We start from the raw sequence: 21,557 nt of genomic DNA on the forward strand, positions 1-21,557 counted from the left end.
CTAGTGCTTTCCGTATCATCTGAACCAAACGCATTGGAATACATTTCCATTATCTAATCCATTTTTTTCTTAATTCTTACAAGGTAAGCTTTAACATAAAATATGTGTTCAATTCCAGATTTTTCTGTGAGAAATATAAGATAACACATCCATAGCTTGTTTTCAAACATCAATTGAAGGAATGAATAATGCAACATCTGACAACTGTTCCAACGTCTGTCTCAGGCTCACACATCGGAGAACAGATTTATCTATCAATGCAGGGTTTTTGTTTTCAGAATTTCTCCATATCCTGCAATATAACATGGAGATCAACCATATACAGTATAAACAGACTGACACCAGGGTAGCATCCCAAATGGCACCCTATTCCCTATATAGTGCACTACTTTTGACCAGGCTATGAAAAAAATACGTAATACACTATATAGGGAATATGATGCTATTTGGGACGCAGCCGTGTTCATTTCTCCTTGGCCTGGGCAGTGCCATACTAAAGCTGTAAATAGGTCTTATTTAATTTAAACCCGACCTTGGTGGAACGTTTTTCCTTTTTCCTCCTCGTCTGTTTCATTTGGGCTTTTTGCGGGCAGCTAATTGAATATCTCAGGGGAGGGCATTTTCATATGGGACCTTTTTTATTAGGACTGATTGCGGTAACCTCAAAGTTCACCATGTAGAGTTGTTTTAATGTGAATGTTAGAGCCTACAGTAATGGTGGGACTGTCTGGAATGGGGCTGTAGCAGGGGGATGGGGGAGAGGGGAGGCAGGCCCTCCATGGTGGCTGCTGGGAAAGACAGACAGACAGACAGACAGACAGACAGACAGACTGACTGACTGACTGACTGACTGACTGACTGACTGACTGACGACTGACTGACTGACTGACAGGCATGTTGACAGACAGACAGACAGACAGATTTTGTAGAATTGAGTGGTTATAAGCTACTAGCCTTATAGCATGTTAATAGATTGGAAATATGACTAGCTGGATTCCTGTATTTTTCTATAACGTTGCAGATATTTTGTGTGCTTAAACTGAAGCAGAGTGTAAGCACACCATATACTCTTTCCAGTTAATGGTACTGAGGGAATGGATGCTGGTAAAACAAAGACAGACCTAATTGCCATGATTATGGCTCAGACAGCCAATGGATCAATGTCACAGGGATAATAAGGATAAATAGTGAGATAAGATATCAACTGTAATGAAATTGCTTGTGTTGTCACTCACAGCCAGTGTTAATCATTATTATCGCTCTCCTAATGAATGGAGCATGTGTAGCTAGACGTCCTCTGACATTAGCTAGGCTATATCACCAGCTGCATTAGATCACTGCTCCCCAATAGATATCCTTATAATTTGAACTCATTGTCTTGGAGTAAATGTTATAACTATTTCAGTATTCCTTAAATATTTCTCTAATAATATTTAAATATTACTTAAATAGCAGGTTGAACCCATGCTGGAATACAAAATACTACAATTACGCTACAGAAGGGCTTTTGTATTTCTCAGGTGCACCAAGCCGCCAACATCATGTACGCTGATGCTGATAGTATGCAAACTGTAAATGTTAATGTGCGCATTATCAAATATTATATTACAGCAGTCAATGCCCCATTGGTTGTGAATGTGCACTCCCAGAGGTAGTGTATAACAGTGACATAACGTTAGTGACGGCTGCCGTTTCCTTGGAGATGGTCAGTAACACTAGAACAGCCTATATGATGCCATTTAAACAGCCTAATAATAATCAATTTAATGTATACCATCAGAAAACAAAAGAAAATCCATTGTTTTGTAAAGGCAGGTCTTAAGAAACATTAGCATATGAAAAACATGAATTTTGGGCCTCTCGAGTGTCGCAGCGGTTTAAGGCACTGCATCGCAGTGCTTGAGGCGTCACTACAGACCCGGGTTCGATCCCAGGCTGTGTCACAACCGGTCGTGACCGGGAGTACCATTGGGTGGCGCACAATTGGCCCAGCGTCGTCCGGGTTAGGGGAGGGTTTGGCCGGGGGGCTTTACTTGGCTCATCGCGCTCTAACTCCTCCGACACATTGGTGCGGCTGGCTTCCGGGTTAAGCGCGTGGGTGTTAAGGAGGGCGTTTTGGCGGGTCACGTTTCGGAGGACGCATGACTCGACCTTCGCCTCTCCCGAGCCCGTTGGGGAGTTGCAGCAATGAGACAAGATCACAATTGGATATCATGAAATTGGGGAGAAAAAGGGGGTAAAATACAAAAACAAATAAATAAAATAACATGTATTTCAAAAGAACGGAATAGCATATTCGTGAGTTAACTTTGTAACTTCCCATGTCCCTCCTTCCTCTCCTAGGAACTGTGTCGTCAGCGGATGTCGGTCAAGCCGCCGGCGGAGCGTCCAGAGCCGATGCACAGTGTGTCGTCGCGGATCAACAGTGTGTCGTCCCAGTTCAGCGACGGGGGGTCCATCGTCAGCCCCTCGGCACGAAGCTCCACCTCCTCCTGGTCTGAAGAACCTGTCCACTCCAACATGGACATCTCCACTGGACACATGATCCTGGTAAACACCCGTACCACTACTGACTCGCCCTATCACTGTCTGCCTGTCTCTCTCTCTCTACCTCTCTCCATCTGTCTTTCTTATTCCATCTCTCTCTCTCTCTCTCTCTCTCGCTCTCTCTCTGTCACTGTCTCTCTCTCGCTCTCTCTCTCTGTCACTGTCTCTCTCTCTCTCTCTCTCTCTCTCTCTCTCTCTCTCTCTCTCTCTCTCTCTCTCTCTCTCTCTCTCTCTGTCACTGTCTCTCTCTCTCTCTCTCTCTCTCTCGCTCTCTCTGTGTCACTGTCTCTCTCTCTCTCTCTCTCTCGCTCTCTCTTTGTTTCTATTCATCTCATTACACCCACATTTCTATGAGCAGGCTTCTTCCACATGTCTTCTCTTCCCACATATTCAAATGTTCATTGATTCTGAATAACTCTGTCTACCATTGTAATTGCAGTGTATATCTGTTCTTCACATAGCTCTATCTACAAGCATTACACGCTCCTCACAATATGTGATAGAAGGGCCCTGGGATGTTTTCAATAGGCATGAAGCTCTTAATTGCCCCTGAGATTTACACCGGGAATATATGAGACACACAGACACGCACGTGCGCACACACACACACACCTGTCAGCCCTCTGAGTGGAGCAGCAGTGTAACGTGAGAAAGCTCTGTGAGCTTCAGTCCCTTGGACAGCTCCCTGGCAGCAGATAGTAACGTGTGCTGCTACTCAACTGAGCCCATTTTCAACAGATTGGCCAAATTGTTTGTCCCTTCCTCCCACGTGCAGCAGTTGAAATATGAGAATGAAGTAAGCCACAAGGCCGTCATTGGAGAGAGACTGTTCAGTGTTCATGAGACTGGGGCTATGTTTGGTTGGTATATATTGGAGAGAAGCCAGGCCAGGGAAGTGAAAGGAAATTACCCATGAAGCGTGAGCCACGCTTCCCGCCCTCCCACCCCCGGCTGTGCCCCCGCCCCCCCATCATCCTGAATGCCCTGCTTCATTACAATCTGCATGAGACAGGGGGAGGTCCAGGGGCACGCTCCTACTCCTCTCTCTTCTTCTGCCATAAATCTCCCCTTCTCCTCTCTTCTCTCTCTCCTCCTCCCACTTTCCTATGATCTCTCTCTTCTCTCCTACCCCCTCTCTCTTCTCATCTCTCTCTTCTCATCTCTCCTCACTCTTCTCCTTCAACTTTCCTTTCTTCTCTCCCCTCTCTCTCCTCTCTTCTTTTCTCAGCAACAACAACAACAATAACAACAACTGTTACTGTGATCCATCTGCCAGTAAAATAATGCCAACTTTTTGATTGAGTAATGCTGATGTTTCCCTCTTCTGTTCTTTTCCTGTGTTCTAGGCTCTTTCTGAAAAGTGACTGTTCATCTAGCCACAGTAAATGTTCTGAGTAGTTTCCTATGACCAGAGTCAGGCCTGAACAAACATCTGAGGAGAGCTCATATTGAGTTATCACAGGCCGGGCAGAGAGACAAACATGTCATCAGTACTAACAGTACAAGGTTCACACTTACACTACAGTACATTGTAGAGCGATTCATATTGTGGGGTTCAGAAAAAAACATGATTGCTTACTAGGTTTATTCCCCCAAAGTAATTGCCTTCTGTAATTCTGCAAATCCCACTCCATCATGATCCCCGACTGATTTGAATTAGAGAATTGCCTTGCACCATCTTATCTATGTTAATGTATTACTTTGTCCCATGTGACTTGTTCAGAATCTGACTTCATACAGAGACTTGGCTGTGTCTTAAGCGGATGAACATACTCCATATATAAAGCATATTATCTTGTCTTTTGTTGCTGGCCCAGTAATTGTTATAGATTATACTGCGTGGAGTCTATAGAGATTAGGGGTTTGCGAAGCTGCCGAGTGGGAAGTTATTTAGAAGATAGCTGAGTATGTTACCGTGTGGGCGTGTGGTGTAATTTGGAGTGTTGATATACACCACCATTTTGCAGGCACAATGTGCTTGTCAAATATGAAGAAATATGTTGTTTAATCACTTTAATACAGGACAGTGTTGGAGGAAAAGCCTATCGGGAGCATTTATGTTGGAAAGCACAATATGTTCAGGAGTAAAAGGTCTTAATCTTCCATGATACCCCCTATTCCATGGTTGCGTCCCAAATGGCATCCTATTCCCTTTATAATGCACTCCTTTTGATGGGCCCTGTTCAAAAGTAGTACACTATATAGGGAATAGGGTGCTATTTGGGACACAGCCCATATGAGCTTAATCCAGTATAAAGAAAATTGGCCTTATTATAACGGTGTTTTTAGCTTCATGTGATGCTGCAGCTTCCTCACTGTAGTGTGTAAGCTGCAGTTGTTCCCTTTCCTTTCCTGGCATCTCCATTCTACGTCCCAAATGGCACCCTATTCCCTATATAGTGCACTCCTTTTGATGGCAATAGGGTGCCATTTGTGACACATCCAATCAGTGTAAAACCAAACAGCTCCTATGTGCACATGTCATTCTCTCACCCAGGTGCTCTAGTCTAGTTCATTAAGAGGCTCTAGCCCTGCCATGACATCATCGACAGCTCTGAGCTGAGCGCTAGCTCCTCATCGAGCGTAATTTCATTCTGATTTTATTGAGCACCTTTTGGCAGCTGTAAACCCAGCAGTAAGGGGATTAGCCAGTGTTTGCCTGACACATGGTGATCTCAGCACCTCCTGATTGGATTGCAATAATCCCTTTACACAGTACAAAACCCCATTACTCTGGCATTAGCGCAGAGGAGAGTGTGGCTCTCTGATGCCCTGGGAGGGCTGGTGGAGGGGTAGGGGATGGAGGGGTAGAGGTGGAGGGGGGTGAGGTTATCCGGGTAGGGTAACAGTGCAGAATGAAGGTGCTATTTGATAAGGGGCTAAATCAAGGAAGGGTCATGGATTCATGCCCTGCTAAAATATTGAGCCTGTTTCCCAGACTGTGTTCAGTGTGTCAGCACATACTGTAATAAGTATTGATATGATATGGAGGCCAGGACGTACTGGGATAGCGTGGGCAGGGATTAAAGTAGCATTGTTAAATTGTGTGTTTGAGTGTGTGTGTGTGTGTGTGTGTGTGTGTGTGTATGTGTGTATGTGTGTGTGTGTGTGTGGTGAACCTAGTGCTGATCATCCCTGTATGCTTTATTAAGGAGCTTCACTTTTTCAATCATAGTGAGGAGGAGCCAGTCAAGAGTGCGTCCCAAATGGCACCTTATTCCCTAACACTATAAGGTGCACTATTTGGGACGCAGATAAGATATCTGCCCAGGACAGATTCTATTTCAACAAATACCCCATATATCCTGTTAGGAGAAAGTCCATTAAGTCTATCTGAGTACTTACCATGAATCCAGATGATGTCCTCCCCATTGTAATCTTATGTTATTAATATAATTACATTAGGACTGTCTCAAATGGCACCCTGTTCCTTATATAGTGCACTACTTTTGTTTTGACCAGATCCCTATGGGTAGTATGGTAGTAGTGTACTACATAGGGAATAGGGTGCCATTTGGGACGTAGCCTATGAGTCCTTTTAAGAAGCTATTTTATTTTGTGTTAAAGAGATATTCCTGGTGATTGTTAGATACCTGTTTGTGTATTAACCCTGTATCATCAATGATGTCCAACAACCATCTCAGCCAAAATGTCCTCTACCAACAGAGAGGAACAACAGCTAGTCTACCCTGATGGCCCCAGTGCTAAAACATTCTATGTTTCACATTTAGCTTTGACAATCTCATTAGCGGCAGTTAATCAATGTCAGTGCTCCTGACTTAATTATGAATACAATAGGGGAGGTAATGGTCTTGGTTGAATGGCTTGTCATTTAGAGGGAACTATTCCTGTTCCTGACTATGACTATGACCACGTAGAGACCATAAATAAAGATGAGTTTGTAATAAAATGGGTTATGAGCTCACTTCTCCTCTAATAAAGACACTAGGAATCAAATGCCACAAAACATTTGCAATATTATTCATATAATGTCTACAATAAAATGCTACTGGTTCATCTTTGCTCCTGCTGAATTAAGAATACTATTTTTCAAGTCTCCTTATTGTATCCACATCTTGCTTTTCATTACTCCTTCTTGGTCAGGTCGTTATTGACTTAAATTAAGCCAAAATGAAAAATTAATCTTATCTTACCTCCCTAGTTTTACATTGAGGAGGAATACACACCAACTGATAAACAAGATGGGTACAACTATAGTTATTTAATCCATATTGAATCCATATATTCTCTTTCCTCCCTAGTCTTACATGGAGGACCACCTGAAAAACAAAAATCGTCTGGAGAAGGAGTGGGAGGCTCTGTGTGCGTACCAGGCTGAGCCCAACGCCTCCACTACAGGCCTGGGGGCCGGGAACATTAAGAAGAACCGCTCCAATGCTGTGGTGGCCTGTAAGTTATTTTTGTCTTCTTTTAAAGGAGTGGGGCAGTCCCAATCCTTCCATGTTTATTGGATAGAGCGGAAACGTAGAACAGAGTGTGCTGAAAGAGCAGTGAATGGGATTTCAACCCATGCTCATAGCAGTACATTATACATGAGGCCTGTAAGTTCTCCTGTTCTCTATACCCTGATCTAAGAGACCTTTACCTTCGTCTTGCACTTTGATTTGTCCCTGCATTATAGGTAACTGACCTCTGAGATAAAATACTGTCTTTAAATGCTGTTAGATACAGTGGGGGAAAAAAATATTTAGTCAGCCACCAATTGTGCAAGTTCTCCCACTTAAAAAGATGAGAGAGGCCTGTAATTTTCATCATAGGTACACGTCAACTATGACAGACAAAATGAGGAGAAAAAATCCAGAAAATCACATTGTAGGATTTTTAATTAATGTATTTGCAAATTATGGTGGAAAATAAGTATTTGGTCACCTACAAACAAGCAAGATTTCTGGCTCTCACAGACCTGTAACTTCTTCTTTAAGAGGCTCCTCTGTCCTCCACTCGTTACCTGTATTAATGGCACCTGTTTGAACTTGTTATCAGTATAAAAGACACCTGTCCACAACCTCAAACAGTCACACTCCAAACTCCACTATGGCCAAGACCAAAGAGCTGTCAAAGGACACCAGAAACAAAATTGTAGACCTGCACCAGGCTGGGAAGACTGAATCTGCAATAGGTAAGCAGCTTGGTTTGAAGAAATCAACTGTGGGAGCAATTATTAGGAAATGGAAGACATACAAGACCACTGATAATCTCCCTCGATCTGGGGCTCCACGCAAGATCTCACCCCGTGGGGTCAAAATGATCACAAGAACGGTGAGCAAAAATCCCAGAACCACACGGCGGGACCTAGTGAATGACCTGCAGAGAGCTGGGACCAAAGTAACAAAGCCTACCATCAGTAACACACTACGCCGCCAGGGACTCAAATCCTGCAGTGCAAGACGTGTCCCCCTGCTTAAGCCAGTACATGTCCAGGCCCGTCTGAAGTTTGCTAGAGTGCATTTGGATGATCCAGAAGGGGATTGGGAGAATGTCATATGGTCAGATGAAACCAAAATATAACTTTTTGGTAAAAACTCAACTCGTCGTGTTTGGAGGACAAAGAATGCTGAGTTGCATCCAAAGAACACCATACCTACTGTGAAGCATGGGGGTGGAAAGGGACCAGGACGACTGATCCGTGTAAAGGAAAGAATGAATGGGGCCATGTATCGTGAGATTTTGAGTGAAAACCTCCTTCCATCAGCAAGGGCATTGAACATGAAATGTGGCTGGGTCTTTCAGCATGACAATCATCCCAAACACACCGCCCGGGCAACGAAGGAGTGGCTTCGTTAGAAGCATTTCAAGATCCTGGAGTGGCCTAGCCAGTCTCCAGATCTCAACCCCATAGAAAATCTTTGGAGGGAGTTGAAAGTCCGTGTTGCCCAGCGACAGCCCCAAAACATCACTGCTCTAGAGGAGATCTGCATGGAGGAATGGGCCAAAATACCAGCAACAGTGTGTGAAAACCTTGTGAAGACTTACAGAAAACGTTTGACCTGTGTCATTGCCAACAAAGAGTATATAACAAAGTATTGAGAAACTTTTGTTATTGACCAAATACTTATTTTCCACCATAATTTGCCAATAAATTCATAAAAAATCCTACAATGTGATTTTCTGGATTTTCTTTCCTCATTTTGTCTGTCATAGTTGACGTGTACCTATGATGAAAATTACAGGCCTCTCTCATCTTTTTAAGTGGGAGAACTTGCACAATTGGTGGCTGACTAAATACTTTTTTTCCCCACTGTATCATGTTACTGTCAATTGCACCCATCTGAGACAATTTTATATGATATATGGAGCAGGTTTCTTTTAGGTTTAAGTGATAGGCTAAATGTTATGTTTGAGGGTGTTTTGAGTATTTGAGTATTCCAGTACTTGAAACACACTGCAGGCAGGCCGGGTGGGGTGCTGACTCCTTGTAGAGGTGGTTGAGTTGGTGCAATAATTCCTCCATTTATATTTCAGATGATCACTCAAGAATAATTTTGAAGGTTGAAAACAGCCAAGGCAGTTCAGATTACGTCAATGCCAGCCCAATTGTAAGTATATTTTCTGCTTTACACTGATGGTGTTGCGTACTGTACTGACAGCGCCACAGGGATTTAGAACGAACAAAAGCAAAGCAGTGCTTTACAATATAATATTTGATGCATCGGTTGCTTAGCTTTAGTAAGATACATTGTATTGCTTATACACACTGTGTTTCATGCATTGAATATTCATTTGCAAGTGTGAATATTCACATGGGGAAAGTTTGGGAAAGGGTACTATGAATGGTTCACCCTATTCATTATTGAAAGCACGGTTGATGTGTGAAGAACTGAGATATTACTATTATTGACCTTGAATTATGCTAATGTTGGTGTATGTGTTACTGTTTACTGTTTGGCACAGCTATGCAGTTCAGTTTTTTTGTGTTTTGATGTTGCCTATACACACTGAGTGTACAAAACATTAGGAACACCTTCCAGAGTTGCACCCCCTTTTCCCCTCAGAACAGCCTCATTTCGTTGGGGCGTGGACTCTACAAGGTGTCGAAAGCGTTCCACAGCTCATGTTGACTCCAATGCTTCCCACAATTGTGTCATGTGGACTGGATGTCCTTTGGGTGTGGCCCATTCTTGATACACACGGGAAGCTGTTGAGCATGAAAAATCCAGCAGCGTTGCAGTTCTTGACAGGTGCGCCTGGTACCTACTACCAAACCCCATTCAAAGGCACTTCAGTCTTTTGTCTTGCCCGTTCACCCTCTGAATGGCACACATACACAATCCATGTCTCAATTGTCTCAAGGCTTTAAAATCCTTCTTTATCTGTCTCCTCCCCTTCATCTACACTGATTGAAGTGGATTTAACAAGTGACATTAATAAGGGATCATAGGTTTCACCTGGATTCACCTGGTCAGTCTATGTCAATGTTTTGTACACTCAATGTACACTATATTCAGGTTTAGTTGATTACATGTAAGCCTACACATTGGCAGCTAAAAGCTGAATTGCAGTACACAGCATAAACAAGCAAATAAACACAGTAAGAAGTAAATTAGGAAGAGGACTGAAGCATTTCTTTCTATTCTTTCTACCAGTGCATTTTCTAATGGCTCCATCAGATGTTTAAAGACCCACTCCAGCTATTTGAACTTTTCCTGTTGGAAAACGACATCCAGCGTATAGGCCTAAATACAGTATTTTACACCCGCTTAAGCGTAAAAAAATTATGTTTTAAGCAAAATAGTGTTCTGTAACTCAACTGTGAATGTCCAAGGACCAAATATTTGTAAGAGAGTGAGGGAAATAAGAACCAATTGAATTCAGTAACTGAGCGTATCCATTTGAAAACAGTTGTAAAAAAATAAACCTGGAGGGCTCTGGTCAAAAGTAGTGCACTATATAGGGAATAGGGTGCCATTTGGGAAGCATTCCAGGCTTCGTCACACCAAAGTGCCAGGATGTGACTCACAACTAAACAGAATAACCTTTTCCTACACACCGACCGACTGACAAGCATGATGGGTACAACCAGTTATACAGAAATACCTCTGCTGGCAATTTGATTTCCTCAACAACACCACTCACTCGCCCACGCGCACAACATTGTTGTTGGCACTCAGGAGAATGTTTGTCTGCAAAGTAAAACTGTGAATCACTGTAAAACTTAAAATGATGTTATTAGAAGAATTGTGTAACTCCCTTGGGATGGGAGCATGTAGAGCTTATTATTACTTCTCTCTATGTGGGATCTCTGGTTTCAAGCTAATTCATCCTGAACTATTATTGCATGGCTTTGTTTTGAAGGCATTACAGTACATTGCTCCTGTTGGTTTTACATTGATTAAGTATATGTCGAGTTTCTAAGGATGCTCTAGCTAGTCTTATGGACTCTTGCTTTCACATCCTAACTACTAGCTCCTCACAATACATGGGGAACAAAACCTCTGAGTCTGGCTCTCTCAATCCCATTGAATACCTTTTGAAACACCTCTGAAATGAGGCCCAGAACCACAGTGAATCTCCTGATAAGCCTCGGTCCCCCATGATGCGGTGGTGACAGATAGACAGAGACAGAGCAGTGCTCTGCAATAACCACTGCTGCCAATGACAACCACCGGCCAGTAGGGAAGAAAGGCTGATAATTACAGCAACACAGACCCTGGCTGGGCAGAACAAAACAGCCATGATTACGTCTGTCTCGTTGCTGCTTGCTCCTCATTAGGTCCCAGGGAAATCATCCACTTGTAAATAATGACTAATCTCTCTCTCTCTCTCTCTTTCTCTCTGTCTCTTTCTCGCTCAACCTTTCTCTCTCTCTCTCTCTCTCTCTCTCTCTCTCTCTCTCTCTCTCTCTCTCTCTCTCTCTCTCTCTCTCTCTCTCTCGCTCTCGCTCTCTCTCTCTCTCTCTCTGTCTGTCTGTCTCTCTCTGTCTCTGTCTCTGTCTCGCTCTCGCTCTCGCTCTCGCTCTCGCTCTCGCTCTCTCTCTCTCTCTCTGTCTCTGTCTCTCTCTCTGTCTCGCTCTCTCTCGCTCTCTCTCTCTCTGTCTGTCTCTGTCTGTCTCTGTCTCTGTATCTGTCTCTCTCTCTCTCTCTCTCTCTCTCTCGCTCTCTCTCTCTTTCTCTCTGTCTCTTTCTCGCTCAACCTTTCTTCGTCTCTGTCTCTCTCTCTCTCTCTCTCTGTCTCTTTCTTGCTCAACCTTTCTCTCTCTCTCTCTGTCTGTCTCTGTCTCTGTCTCTGTCTCTGTCTCTGTCTCTGTCTCTCTCTCTCTCCTCGCTCTATATATATATATATAAAGATATATATTTATTTCTCTATCTCTCTCTCTATCTCTCTCCAGACTGGGATGGGTTCATGGAAACCCCTCAACAGCATTAGCCCCTCAGCCTACTGACGGCTGAACGGAAGAAACACACTCAAGAATGTCATTAGCACCAACTCTCAGTTGGGAGACAGCAGACACTTGGATGTGTGAGAGAGAGAGAAATTAGAGAGAGAGAAAGAGAGAACAACAGAGAGAGCGAGAGCGACTGAGAGAGGGAGGGAGAGAAAGAGAGAAAGAGAACGAGAGAGGGAGGGAGAAGAGACGTACACTAAGAATAGGGACTATTCGCTGTCTGTCTTTTCCTCAGTCTTTCTCCTCCCCCTCCCTCTCTCCCTCCCTCTCTTTCCCTTTGCCCTCTCTCTCTCTATCTTTCTCTCTGTGCTGGGTGTTCTGAGAGACTTTACTCTGAGCCTCAGTATTGAGTCTAGACCAAGGACACAGTCAGTCTCTATGTTGCATCAGATACTCCCCAGGGGCTACCCAAACTCCTTGCTCCGGCCAAATGCTACGCCACACCCACGGACGTTAGTTTCTTCTTAGCAATTAGTCTGGATCTGAGGACCTTCCCGACGATTTCTAGAATGGAAATACATTCTAGACCGTCTGATTGGTCCCAGAAACCAATGGGTTAAGTGACGTTTTGAAAATTGGTAATTGGTTTTGATACTCTGATTGGTTAGAGATGATCCAATCGCGGATGACTTTGTTTTGTACAACACCCCTCATTTTGACATCACCACAAACGACTTCAATGATCGCAGTCTCAGACTGAAGTATGTAGCGAATTACAGCAATGGAAGAATTCCGTTTGAGTCGTCAGGCAAGGGTATTGCATCAAACAGTAGACATTTGTTTTATTTCTTTATTAAACATTTTTAAAGGCCAAAGCTAAAATGTTTGACTCCTTGTTAGCATTTGTCATCATTGACGATTATTTTAATCTACTTAAAAGCACTTTACCATTTACAGCCCGTCTATTCTCCTCCATCCTTTAACAAATGCACTTTGCAGTGACAGTTTTTCCGCTTTAATTGAAATTCAAACATCTAGCTAGTTAGTACTGTTCATTTCTTCCCCCAGTTAATAAATTAAAGTTAAATGTCTAATCTTCTGTGCAAACCCGAGTTCATTTAAAACATTTTATTATTTCAGTTCATAAAGGAACAGAAGACTATTAAAGACCATTTTGTGTGTGCAAGCCTTGGAATTATCTGTCTTCTCCCATAATTGCTTCCAGCTAAATTGGCCTATCCAATTATTACATTTTCCATACAATTTGCATGGCAATAGGTATGACTGTCACTTACCTATTCTCACATTCGCCCCACGTTTCTGGCCCACGCTTCTTTTTAATTTTCTTCGCACTTCAAGTTTGCGAGAGTTCACTAGCCTTGTTGATTTATGCACCTTAGAAGAAGAAAAGACAGCATTTGGATGTTGGATTCATAGAAAGGAGTTCGTCCACAAACATTTGGTTAACCAGGGTGAATGGTTTTGCACCCTGCATTAACCCAATAGAAACCTTGAACGCTTCACTGACCACCAAGGCCATTTCTTTGGAAAGGCAGAGTAGGCAGCAATACTCTGATTGTTCTTGTTCTACAGCTATTGTGGATGTTACTTTAAATCAGCATTATGCTCAAATTGTTCTTACAGATTGTTAAATTGCCTTTTACAATGTGATAATGATTCTGGGAAGTTTTCATTGGACTTGATAGTTTTGTTTCATGATGATTTCGTTAAAAAATTTGATTTGATCTGTTTTTCAGTGGGACCCAGTCTAAGTTTATTATTCTTTCTCAAAGCACATACTAGGGTAAACTTTGTGGTCCTGTACTTTATCAATAATTAAGTAATAACCTCTCTCTCTCTCTCTCTCTCTCTCTCTCTCTCTCTCTCTCTCTCTCTCTCTCTCTCTCTCTCTCTCTCTCTCTCTCTCTCTCTCTCGCTCTCGCTCTCGCTCTCGCTCTCTCTCTCGCTCTCTCTTTCCCCAGATGGACCACGACCCACGGAACCCAGCCTACATTGCTACTCAAGGCCCTCTCCCCTCCACGGTGGCTGATTTCTGGCAGGTACAGTCCTCTCTTTCATAAAATCAATATCTTCTCCAGTCTTAAACAAGAAGGGAACCGTGTTATTAGCAGTGTAATTCAAACAGGAAACAAGTGCTTTTTGTAGACGCCATAGCCTCCATATATACCGCTACACAATCTACTTGCAAACGATAATCAAATATCAGTACACATTAAACATACAGATAGACCTGGTTGTGTCACGCTAGGAGAGAAAGGGAGGTCGTCTTGAATTAGATTTTATTATTTAATGCAATCGATAAAGTGGTTCATTCTTATTCTACCTCTCTGGTAATGGTACTATGTAGGGAATGGGGAATGGGTCACCAGTGTGCTACTGAGTGGAAGGAATGCCTGGCCCAGCATGAGGACAACTGGAGTATGTGCCTCCCCCTGTCCCTGGACCCCCTCTCTGCCTAATCCCTGTTGGGCCCTGGACACACTCTGAGAGGGGGGATGGAGGCTCTATCTCTCCCCTCTCCTCCCTAATCTTCTCCCTCTTGTCCATTCACTGGCCCTCTCCACACAGGATGCAGCTCTCTCTCTTCTTCACCTCTTTTAGCTCTCTCCCTCCCCCTCTCTCTCGCTCTATGTCTTTCTCTTTCTCTCTCTCTCTCTCTCTTTCGCTCTCTCTCGCTCTCTCTCCTTCCCCCACTCTCTTCCCCTCTCCTCTTCCCCTCTCCGTCCCTCCCCCTCCCCTCTCTCTCTCTCTCTCTCTCTCTCTCTCTCTCTCTCTCTCTCTCTCTCTCTCTCTCTCTCTCTCTCTCTCTCTCTCTCTCTCTCTCTCTCTCTCTCTCTCTCTCTCTCTCTCTCTCTTTCTTACCCCTCTCTCTCAACCAACTCTACCTACATGTACACTACCAGTCAAAAGTTTGGACACACCTACTCATTCAAGGGTTTTTCTTTATTTGTACTATTTTCTACATAGTAGAATAATAGTGAAGACATCAAAACTATGAAATAACACATATGGAATCATGTAGTAACCAAAAAACTGTTAAACAAATCAAAATATAGTTTATATTTGAGATTCTTCAAAGTAGCCACCCTTTGCCTTGATGACAGCTTTGCACACTCTTGGCATTCTCTCAACCAGCTTCATGAGGTAGTCACCTGGAATACATTTCAATTAACAGGTGTATTTTGAATTGTTTAACACTTTTTGGGTTACTACATGATTCCATATGTGTTATTTCATAGTTTTGATGTTTTCACTATTATTCCACAATGTCGAAAATAGTAAAAATTAAGAAAAACTCTTGAATGAGTAGGTGTGTCCAAACTTTTGACTGGTACTGTACATATTACCTAAATTACCTCGACTAACCTGTGCCCCCACACATTTACTCTGTACCGGTACCCCCTGTATATTGCCTCCCTACTGTTATTCTACTGCTGCTTTTAAATTATTATTATTTATTTTTTTACTTATCTATTTTTTACTTAACATTTATTTTTCTTAAAACTGCATTGTTGGTTAAGGGCTTGTAAGTAAGCATTTCACTGAAAGTATTCGGTGCGTGTGACAAATACAATTTGATTTGATCTCTTTCCCCCTCTCCCATAATCATTAAGGCGACTCAGAGTTTGGGGAGCTTCCATATTCAGGCTTTAACTGAGGTTATTGTCAAGTGTCCATTCCAGAAGAATGATGTTCTACAATCATCAAGGGCTGGTTTCCCGGACACAGATTAAGACTAGTCCTAGACTAAGAAGCTCTTTCAATGGAGAATCAAGTAATAACCTTGATGTAACTTCACATTTATTCAGGACCATTATAACTGTAGTTATTGGGAGGGTTGTTCAATGGGCTTAAAGTGGCAATCAGCAGTTGAAACAGTAACAAAGCGTCCTCCCAGCCCCTGTTGCGGTAAAAAAGCTGAGAGATGGGGCTGGAGAAATGTAAACACTCTCAAATTCATAAACAGACATGTGGATGCAAGGACTGACCATCCATGACATCACAATATAGTTTTAACCATGTTTTGAAGCTTTATAGGGTTTGTTTACATTTACTTTGTTTACAAATATTGGAGTAAAACAGGCTTATATTTCGGGTTCTGATGGGGTACAACAGTTTAAATAAGCTCATCATGCATTTATAAGTTATATTCTTCAAGAATGAATGGGTACATACACAATATTAATTTAAAAGTCCAAAAATGGATGTAGCAACTGCAGATTGCCCCTTTAAGATGACCTACTTTAATTGGTATCTTTATTAGGAAATGTTGAGCCATAGGTGAGAGCATCCTGGTCATCTGATGAGTGTAACAATAATGTTTTATTAGCACCATTAACCTGCCTGCAGGTTTTCTATCCTGCCAATGGCTCTCTGGAGCCTATCTACTTTCTGGCCAACGGCAAATCAACTGGCTGTATGTCAGCAGGAAAAATACACCTACACAGACACTCCTAGTTGTGGAATGACCCAATAGGGGGAGGGACTGTCTCAATAACGATAATGTATTTATTTGTTAAGGGACAGATACAATTAAAACATTGACAGTCAGATGCACTGCACCATCATGCTTTAGTGTGCGCTAATTTGCACCATCAACCCCCCTAGATATGTAGCTGTAATTTTTTTTACCAAACTGTTTTACTGTTGTTCAAGTTTTGACAAAGACAACCATTTCGAGGACTTTAATAAATTCACAGCGACAGCTAACAGTGTTTTTACCAATTGTCTTTTGGAAAGTAGATGATACTATAATTTAGATGCAGATGATTCAATAAGATGAATGAATGGATGATAATGAACCATTTTAATGAAGCGTTTTATTCCAGAGAAATTGAGAACAAGAAATATTGTTGTTTTGTCTGTTTCCACTAGTGAATGGGCTCCTACATAATAGGGGGTTCAAAGTGTGTGTGGGGGCGTCTGAATAGAATAGTGTGAGTGTGAGGCAAGTGCGGGGTGTGTAGGCATGTCACAAGGCAATTATCCGGCGTTGCCGTGTGACAAAATGGCGGTTCTCTGTCTTTTGTGTGCAGATGGTGTGGGAGAACGGCTGTGTGGTCATTGTCATGCTGACGACCCTCACTGAGAGCGGAGTCAAACAGTGCTACCACTACTGGCCTGATGAGGGGTCCAACCTTTACCACATCTATGAGGTACGAGGCCTGGCTATCCAATGTCGGCTGTTTGATCAAATTGACATTTTTTACATTATTCTAGTTGTATGTATTGTCTGTTCTAAATTGAAATATGGTTATAGTCGTTTTGATTTTAAAATGCATACGCTTGTGTAACAGAGTCATCTCAGCGTAATTTGGTTGTAAATTTACTCACTTTTAATTGTATTAATCTGTTTACTTAATAGCACAGTAATACACATTTTCTGTGTTTCTATAAGGTGCACTACATGTTTAAAATGGCATGCTTAAGCGTGTATTCAGGGATAACTCTGACCATAGAATTAGACCATGTAACTCATTCTACTTCTCTGACTCTGACATCACTTCCTCTTTTTGTAGGTGAACCTGGTGTCGGAGCACATCTGGTGTGATGACTTCCTGGTTCGTAGTTTCTACCTGAAGAACATGCAGACCAACGAGACGCGCACCGTCACGCAGTTCCACTTCCTAACCTGGCTCAACCAGAACGTCCCTGAGTCCAGCAGGACGCTCCTGGACTTCCGCAGGTAGGACTTCCTAGAGTCAGGGCTATCCTCACCGCTATCTAAAATTGCCAAAATCCGTGAACTTTCCCAAAATTCCCAGATTTACCAGAAATCCTGAAGGAATTTGGGGAAAGTTACATGGGATTTTGGGGAAAGTTACCAGAGTTTTGCAACCATATTGTTGTCAGATTGATATGGTATCAATAAGGTATTTTGTGGTATTAAACTTCTGGTACTCTTTTCATATTCTCTCTTATTTTCCTCTCACTTTACGTGCCAGTCTTCATATAGTACAATGACTACTATGACTCAGTCATCTCTTTATTGCTAGCCCTGCTGCTCTCTAAGGTCCACAGAGGAACCTTTCAAATAACAGAACAAGTCTGAGTAGTGTGTTATATACAGTGCCTTGCAAAAGTATTCATCCCCCTTGGCATTTTTACAATTTTGTTGCATTACAACCTGTAATTTAAATAGATTTTTATTTGGATTTCATGTAATGGACATACACAAAATAGTCCAAATTGGTGAATTGAAATGAACAAAAATAACTTGTTTCAAAAAATTCTAACAAATAAATAACGGAAAAGTGGTGCGTGCATATGGATTCACCCCCTTTGCTATGAAGCCCCTAAATAAGATCTGGTGCAACCAATTACCTTCAGAAATCAAAATTAGTTAAATAAAGTCCACCTGTGTGCCATCTAAGTGTCACATGATCTGTCACATGATCTCAGTATATATACACCTGTGCTGAAAGGCCCCAGAGTCTGCAACACCACTAAGCAAGGGGCTCCACCAAGCAAGCGGCACCATGAAGACCAAGGAGCTCTCCAAACAGGTCAGGGACAAAGTTTTGGAGAAGTACAGATCAGGGTTGGGTTATAAAAAAATATCAGAAACGTTGAACATCCCACGGAGCACCATTAAATCCATTATTAAAAAATTGAAAGAATATGGCACCACAACAAACCTGCCAAGAGAGGGCCGCCCACCAAAACTCACGGACCAGGCAAGAAGGGCATTAATCAGAGAGGCAACAGAGACCACAGATAACCCTGAAGGAGCTGCAAAGCTCCACAGCGAAGATTGGAGTATCTGTCCATAGGACCACTTTAAGCCGTACACTCCACATAGCTGGGCTTTACGGAAGAGTGGCCAGAAAAAAGCCATTGCTTAAAGAAAAAAATAAGCAAACACGTTTGGTGTTTGCCAAATGGCATGTGGGAGACTCCCCATACATATGGAAGATGGTACTCTGGTCAGATGAGACTAAAATTGAGCTTTTTGGCCATCAAGGAAAACAATATGTCTGGCGCAAACCCAACACCTCTCATCACCCTGAGAACACCATCCCCACAGTGAAGCATGGTGTTGGCAGCATCACGCTGTGGGGATGTTTTTCATCGGCAGGGACTGGGAAACTGGTCAGAATTGAAGGAATGATGGATGGCACTAAATACAGGGAGATTCTTGAGGGAAACCTGTTTCAGTCTTCCAGAGATTTGAGACTGGGACGGAGGTTCACCTTCCAGCAGGACAATGACCCTAAGCATACTGCTAAAGCAACACTTGAGTGGTTTAAGGGGAAACATTTAAATGTCTTGGAATGGCCTAGTCAAAGCCCAGACCTCAATCCAATTGAGAATCTGTGGTATGACTTAAAGATTGCTGTACACCAGCGGAACCCATCCAACTTGAAGGAGCTGGAGCAGTTTTGCCTTGAAGAATGGGCAAAAATCCCAGTGGCTAGATGTGCCAAGCTTATAGAGACATACCCCAAGAGACTTGCAGCTGTAATTGCTGCAACAGGTGGCTCTACAAAGTATTTACTTTGGGGGGGGTGAATAGTTATGCACGCTCAAGTTTTCAGTTTTTTTGTCTTATTTCTTGTTTGTTTCACAATAAAAAATATTTTGCATCTTCAAAGTGGAAGGCATGTTGTGTAAATCAAATGATACAAACCCCCAAAACATCCATTTTTTAAATTCCAGGTTGTAAGGCAACAAAATAGGGGAAAATGCCAAGGGGGGTGAATACTTTCGCAAGCCACTGTAGCCTGGTGTTATTGTATTTGTGGTGCACACTCATGAGATGAGATCTTCTGGGAAAGACAAGGGCCAGGATATGTGGTCAAAGAAAATATACTGCCATCGAACCACCAACTGTGGTGAGTGTAGAAATGCTGTATTTTATCACAGGGTGAGGGAATGGTGAGGGGAAATACTGAGTTCTCACTCAATTTCTTATCACATACTATTGCAGTAACACTTGAATCTGAATATTGGTTTGTGGTTTCAACAACATTTATCACACTTGAGGGTTCGAGAACATAAACTGCAAGCTAATTCCTCTCTCTGTATGCCAGCATGTATTTAATTAACACAACCTACTTCTGATCGAGCAGCACACTCTTTTTGTCAGTTTCATAGCTACCTACCTGTTTTGGTTTGGTTTTTCCTTTTGTTATTTTGCCAGCTAATTAGCGGTTGCCAGTGTCATTTTTGTGATGTTGCAGCTAGTAATATGAGCCCAGTTGCATAGTCACAAAAGTGATCATTGGAAACTGTGACTCTGCAACCAGGGGCCTTGCGGAACCCCCCTCCTCCTCCTCCTACCCCTCTCTCTCCTCAGCCTCTCCTCTCTCTAACGACCTCTCGCCTTTTGCTTGCTCATGATTTGCTTGACTTCCTCTGACTGATACTCTCTATAAGCGTAACTTCTCTAAGGATCGCCTCCCTCCTTTGAATTCCCCCACTACTCCCCCAACCAACCCCCCATTGGTGATCTGCTGTTGTCCTATGGTAACTTGGTTCATGGTGGGATCTGTGGGATCGGGACTTCTGAATTGTGAAATGTTTTCTCCGTTTGTTGCGCAACATTTTCTGTCAATCTACTTTTGATCGATGAAGGAATGCTGTTAATTTAAATCCAATTTATTAAAGAGATAATCATTGGGGATTATAGCGAGAGTATGAAACAAATCCTAGGCATAAGTATTCAGTGTCCTGCCACACATACTGTACATGTAAATATATAAGTACTGTAGTATACATACAGATGGAAGTTGAATTCTTATTTAGTTTCAGTAAGATCATTAGCCTACTTAGTGTACTTTTATGGGAGTGAGTGACCCCCTAACCCCACCACCACTTCCCCTAACCCCCACCACCACTTCCCCTTTAACATTGTAGTTCTTGCGCTCCATGATCAAAAGATCTGGTCCAGCATAATTCACCCCCACAACAACAGCTAGTTAACAATGTGAGGGCCGCTGTAGGGTGCTGCTGGCAGGAGTGTGTCTCCTTGTCTTGCCACTGTGTAATGTCTTTAATTGTACAAGGTTAATGCACGGGGGACACAGGGACTGAGTCTCAAATGGCACCCTATTCCCTATGTAGTGCACTATTTTTGATCAGAGCCCTGGTCAAAAGTAGTGCACTAAATAGGGAATAGAGTGTCATTTCGGACGCAGTCAGGCCTTTTACCCAGCAGCCACCACACCTCATTACCAAAATCCAATATATCACCACTGCAATGGCATATCTTCATTAAGTCAGTCTATTAATTATGGTTGTGAAATGTGGATGTATTATTTAAATGTTTTTGATTGACAAGGGATGTATCTTTCCTCCATAGTATCATTATAATATTTTACCTTGATGTAGACTTGTTCTTGATATACAGAAATGCATTTCTATTAGGTCATTTTTAATTTGAGAAGTGTTGCCCAGTTAAAACCAAGCCTAAATGAGAATAACATTGGTTCAATCACTGGGTGTACTCTTTTATTTTATATTTCATTTTGATGTTGGGATTTGACATCATGTTTATGATGCTTTATGTCTTTTGTCTGTTCTGTTGCAGAAAGGTTAACAAGTGCTACCGGGGACGGTCTTGTCCTATAATAGTCCACTGCAGGCAAGTATAAACAGTATTCTACCTCAGTAAAGGAAGTAAATGATGTAACCACAGTATATG

At 42.4% G+C, this 21,557-nt stretch overlaps 1 protein-coding gene across 1 annotated transcript in view; it reads left to right on the forward strand.

The window, feature by feature from the left end:
- Positions 1–21,557, forward strand: part of LOC121535178 (receptor-type tyrosine-protein phosphatase N2-like) — a 154,528-nt gene that overhangs the window by 127,327 nt on the left and 5,644 nt on the right. The window contains exons 16-22 of the mRNA XM_041841970.1: positions 2,344–2,550; positions 6,810–6,957; positions 9,031–9,104; positions 13,873–13,950; positions 16,948–17,067; positions 17,431–17,597; positions 21,444–21,497. Coding sequence (XP_041697904.1) covers positions 2,344–2,550; positions 6,810–6,957; positions 9,031–9,104; positions 13,873–13,950; positions 16,948–17,067; positions 17,431–17,597; positions 21,444–21,497 — 848 coding nt within the window. The remainder of the gene's footprint in view (positions 1–2,343; positions 2,551–6,809; positions 6,958–9,030; positions 9,105–13,872; positions 13,951–16,947; positions 17,068–17,430; positions 17,598–21,443; positions 21,498–21,557) is intronic.

The sequence above is a fragment of the Coregonus clupeaformis genome, chromosome 21, assembly GCF_020615455.1.
Source record: "Coregonus clupeaformis isolate EN_2021a chromosome 21, ASM2061545v1, whole genome shotgun sequence".
In the NCBI taxonomy this organism is placed as follows: domain Eukaryota; kingdom Metazoa; phylum Chordata; class Actinopteri; order Salmoniformes; family Salmonidae; genus Coregonus; species Coregonus clupeaformis.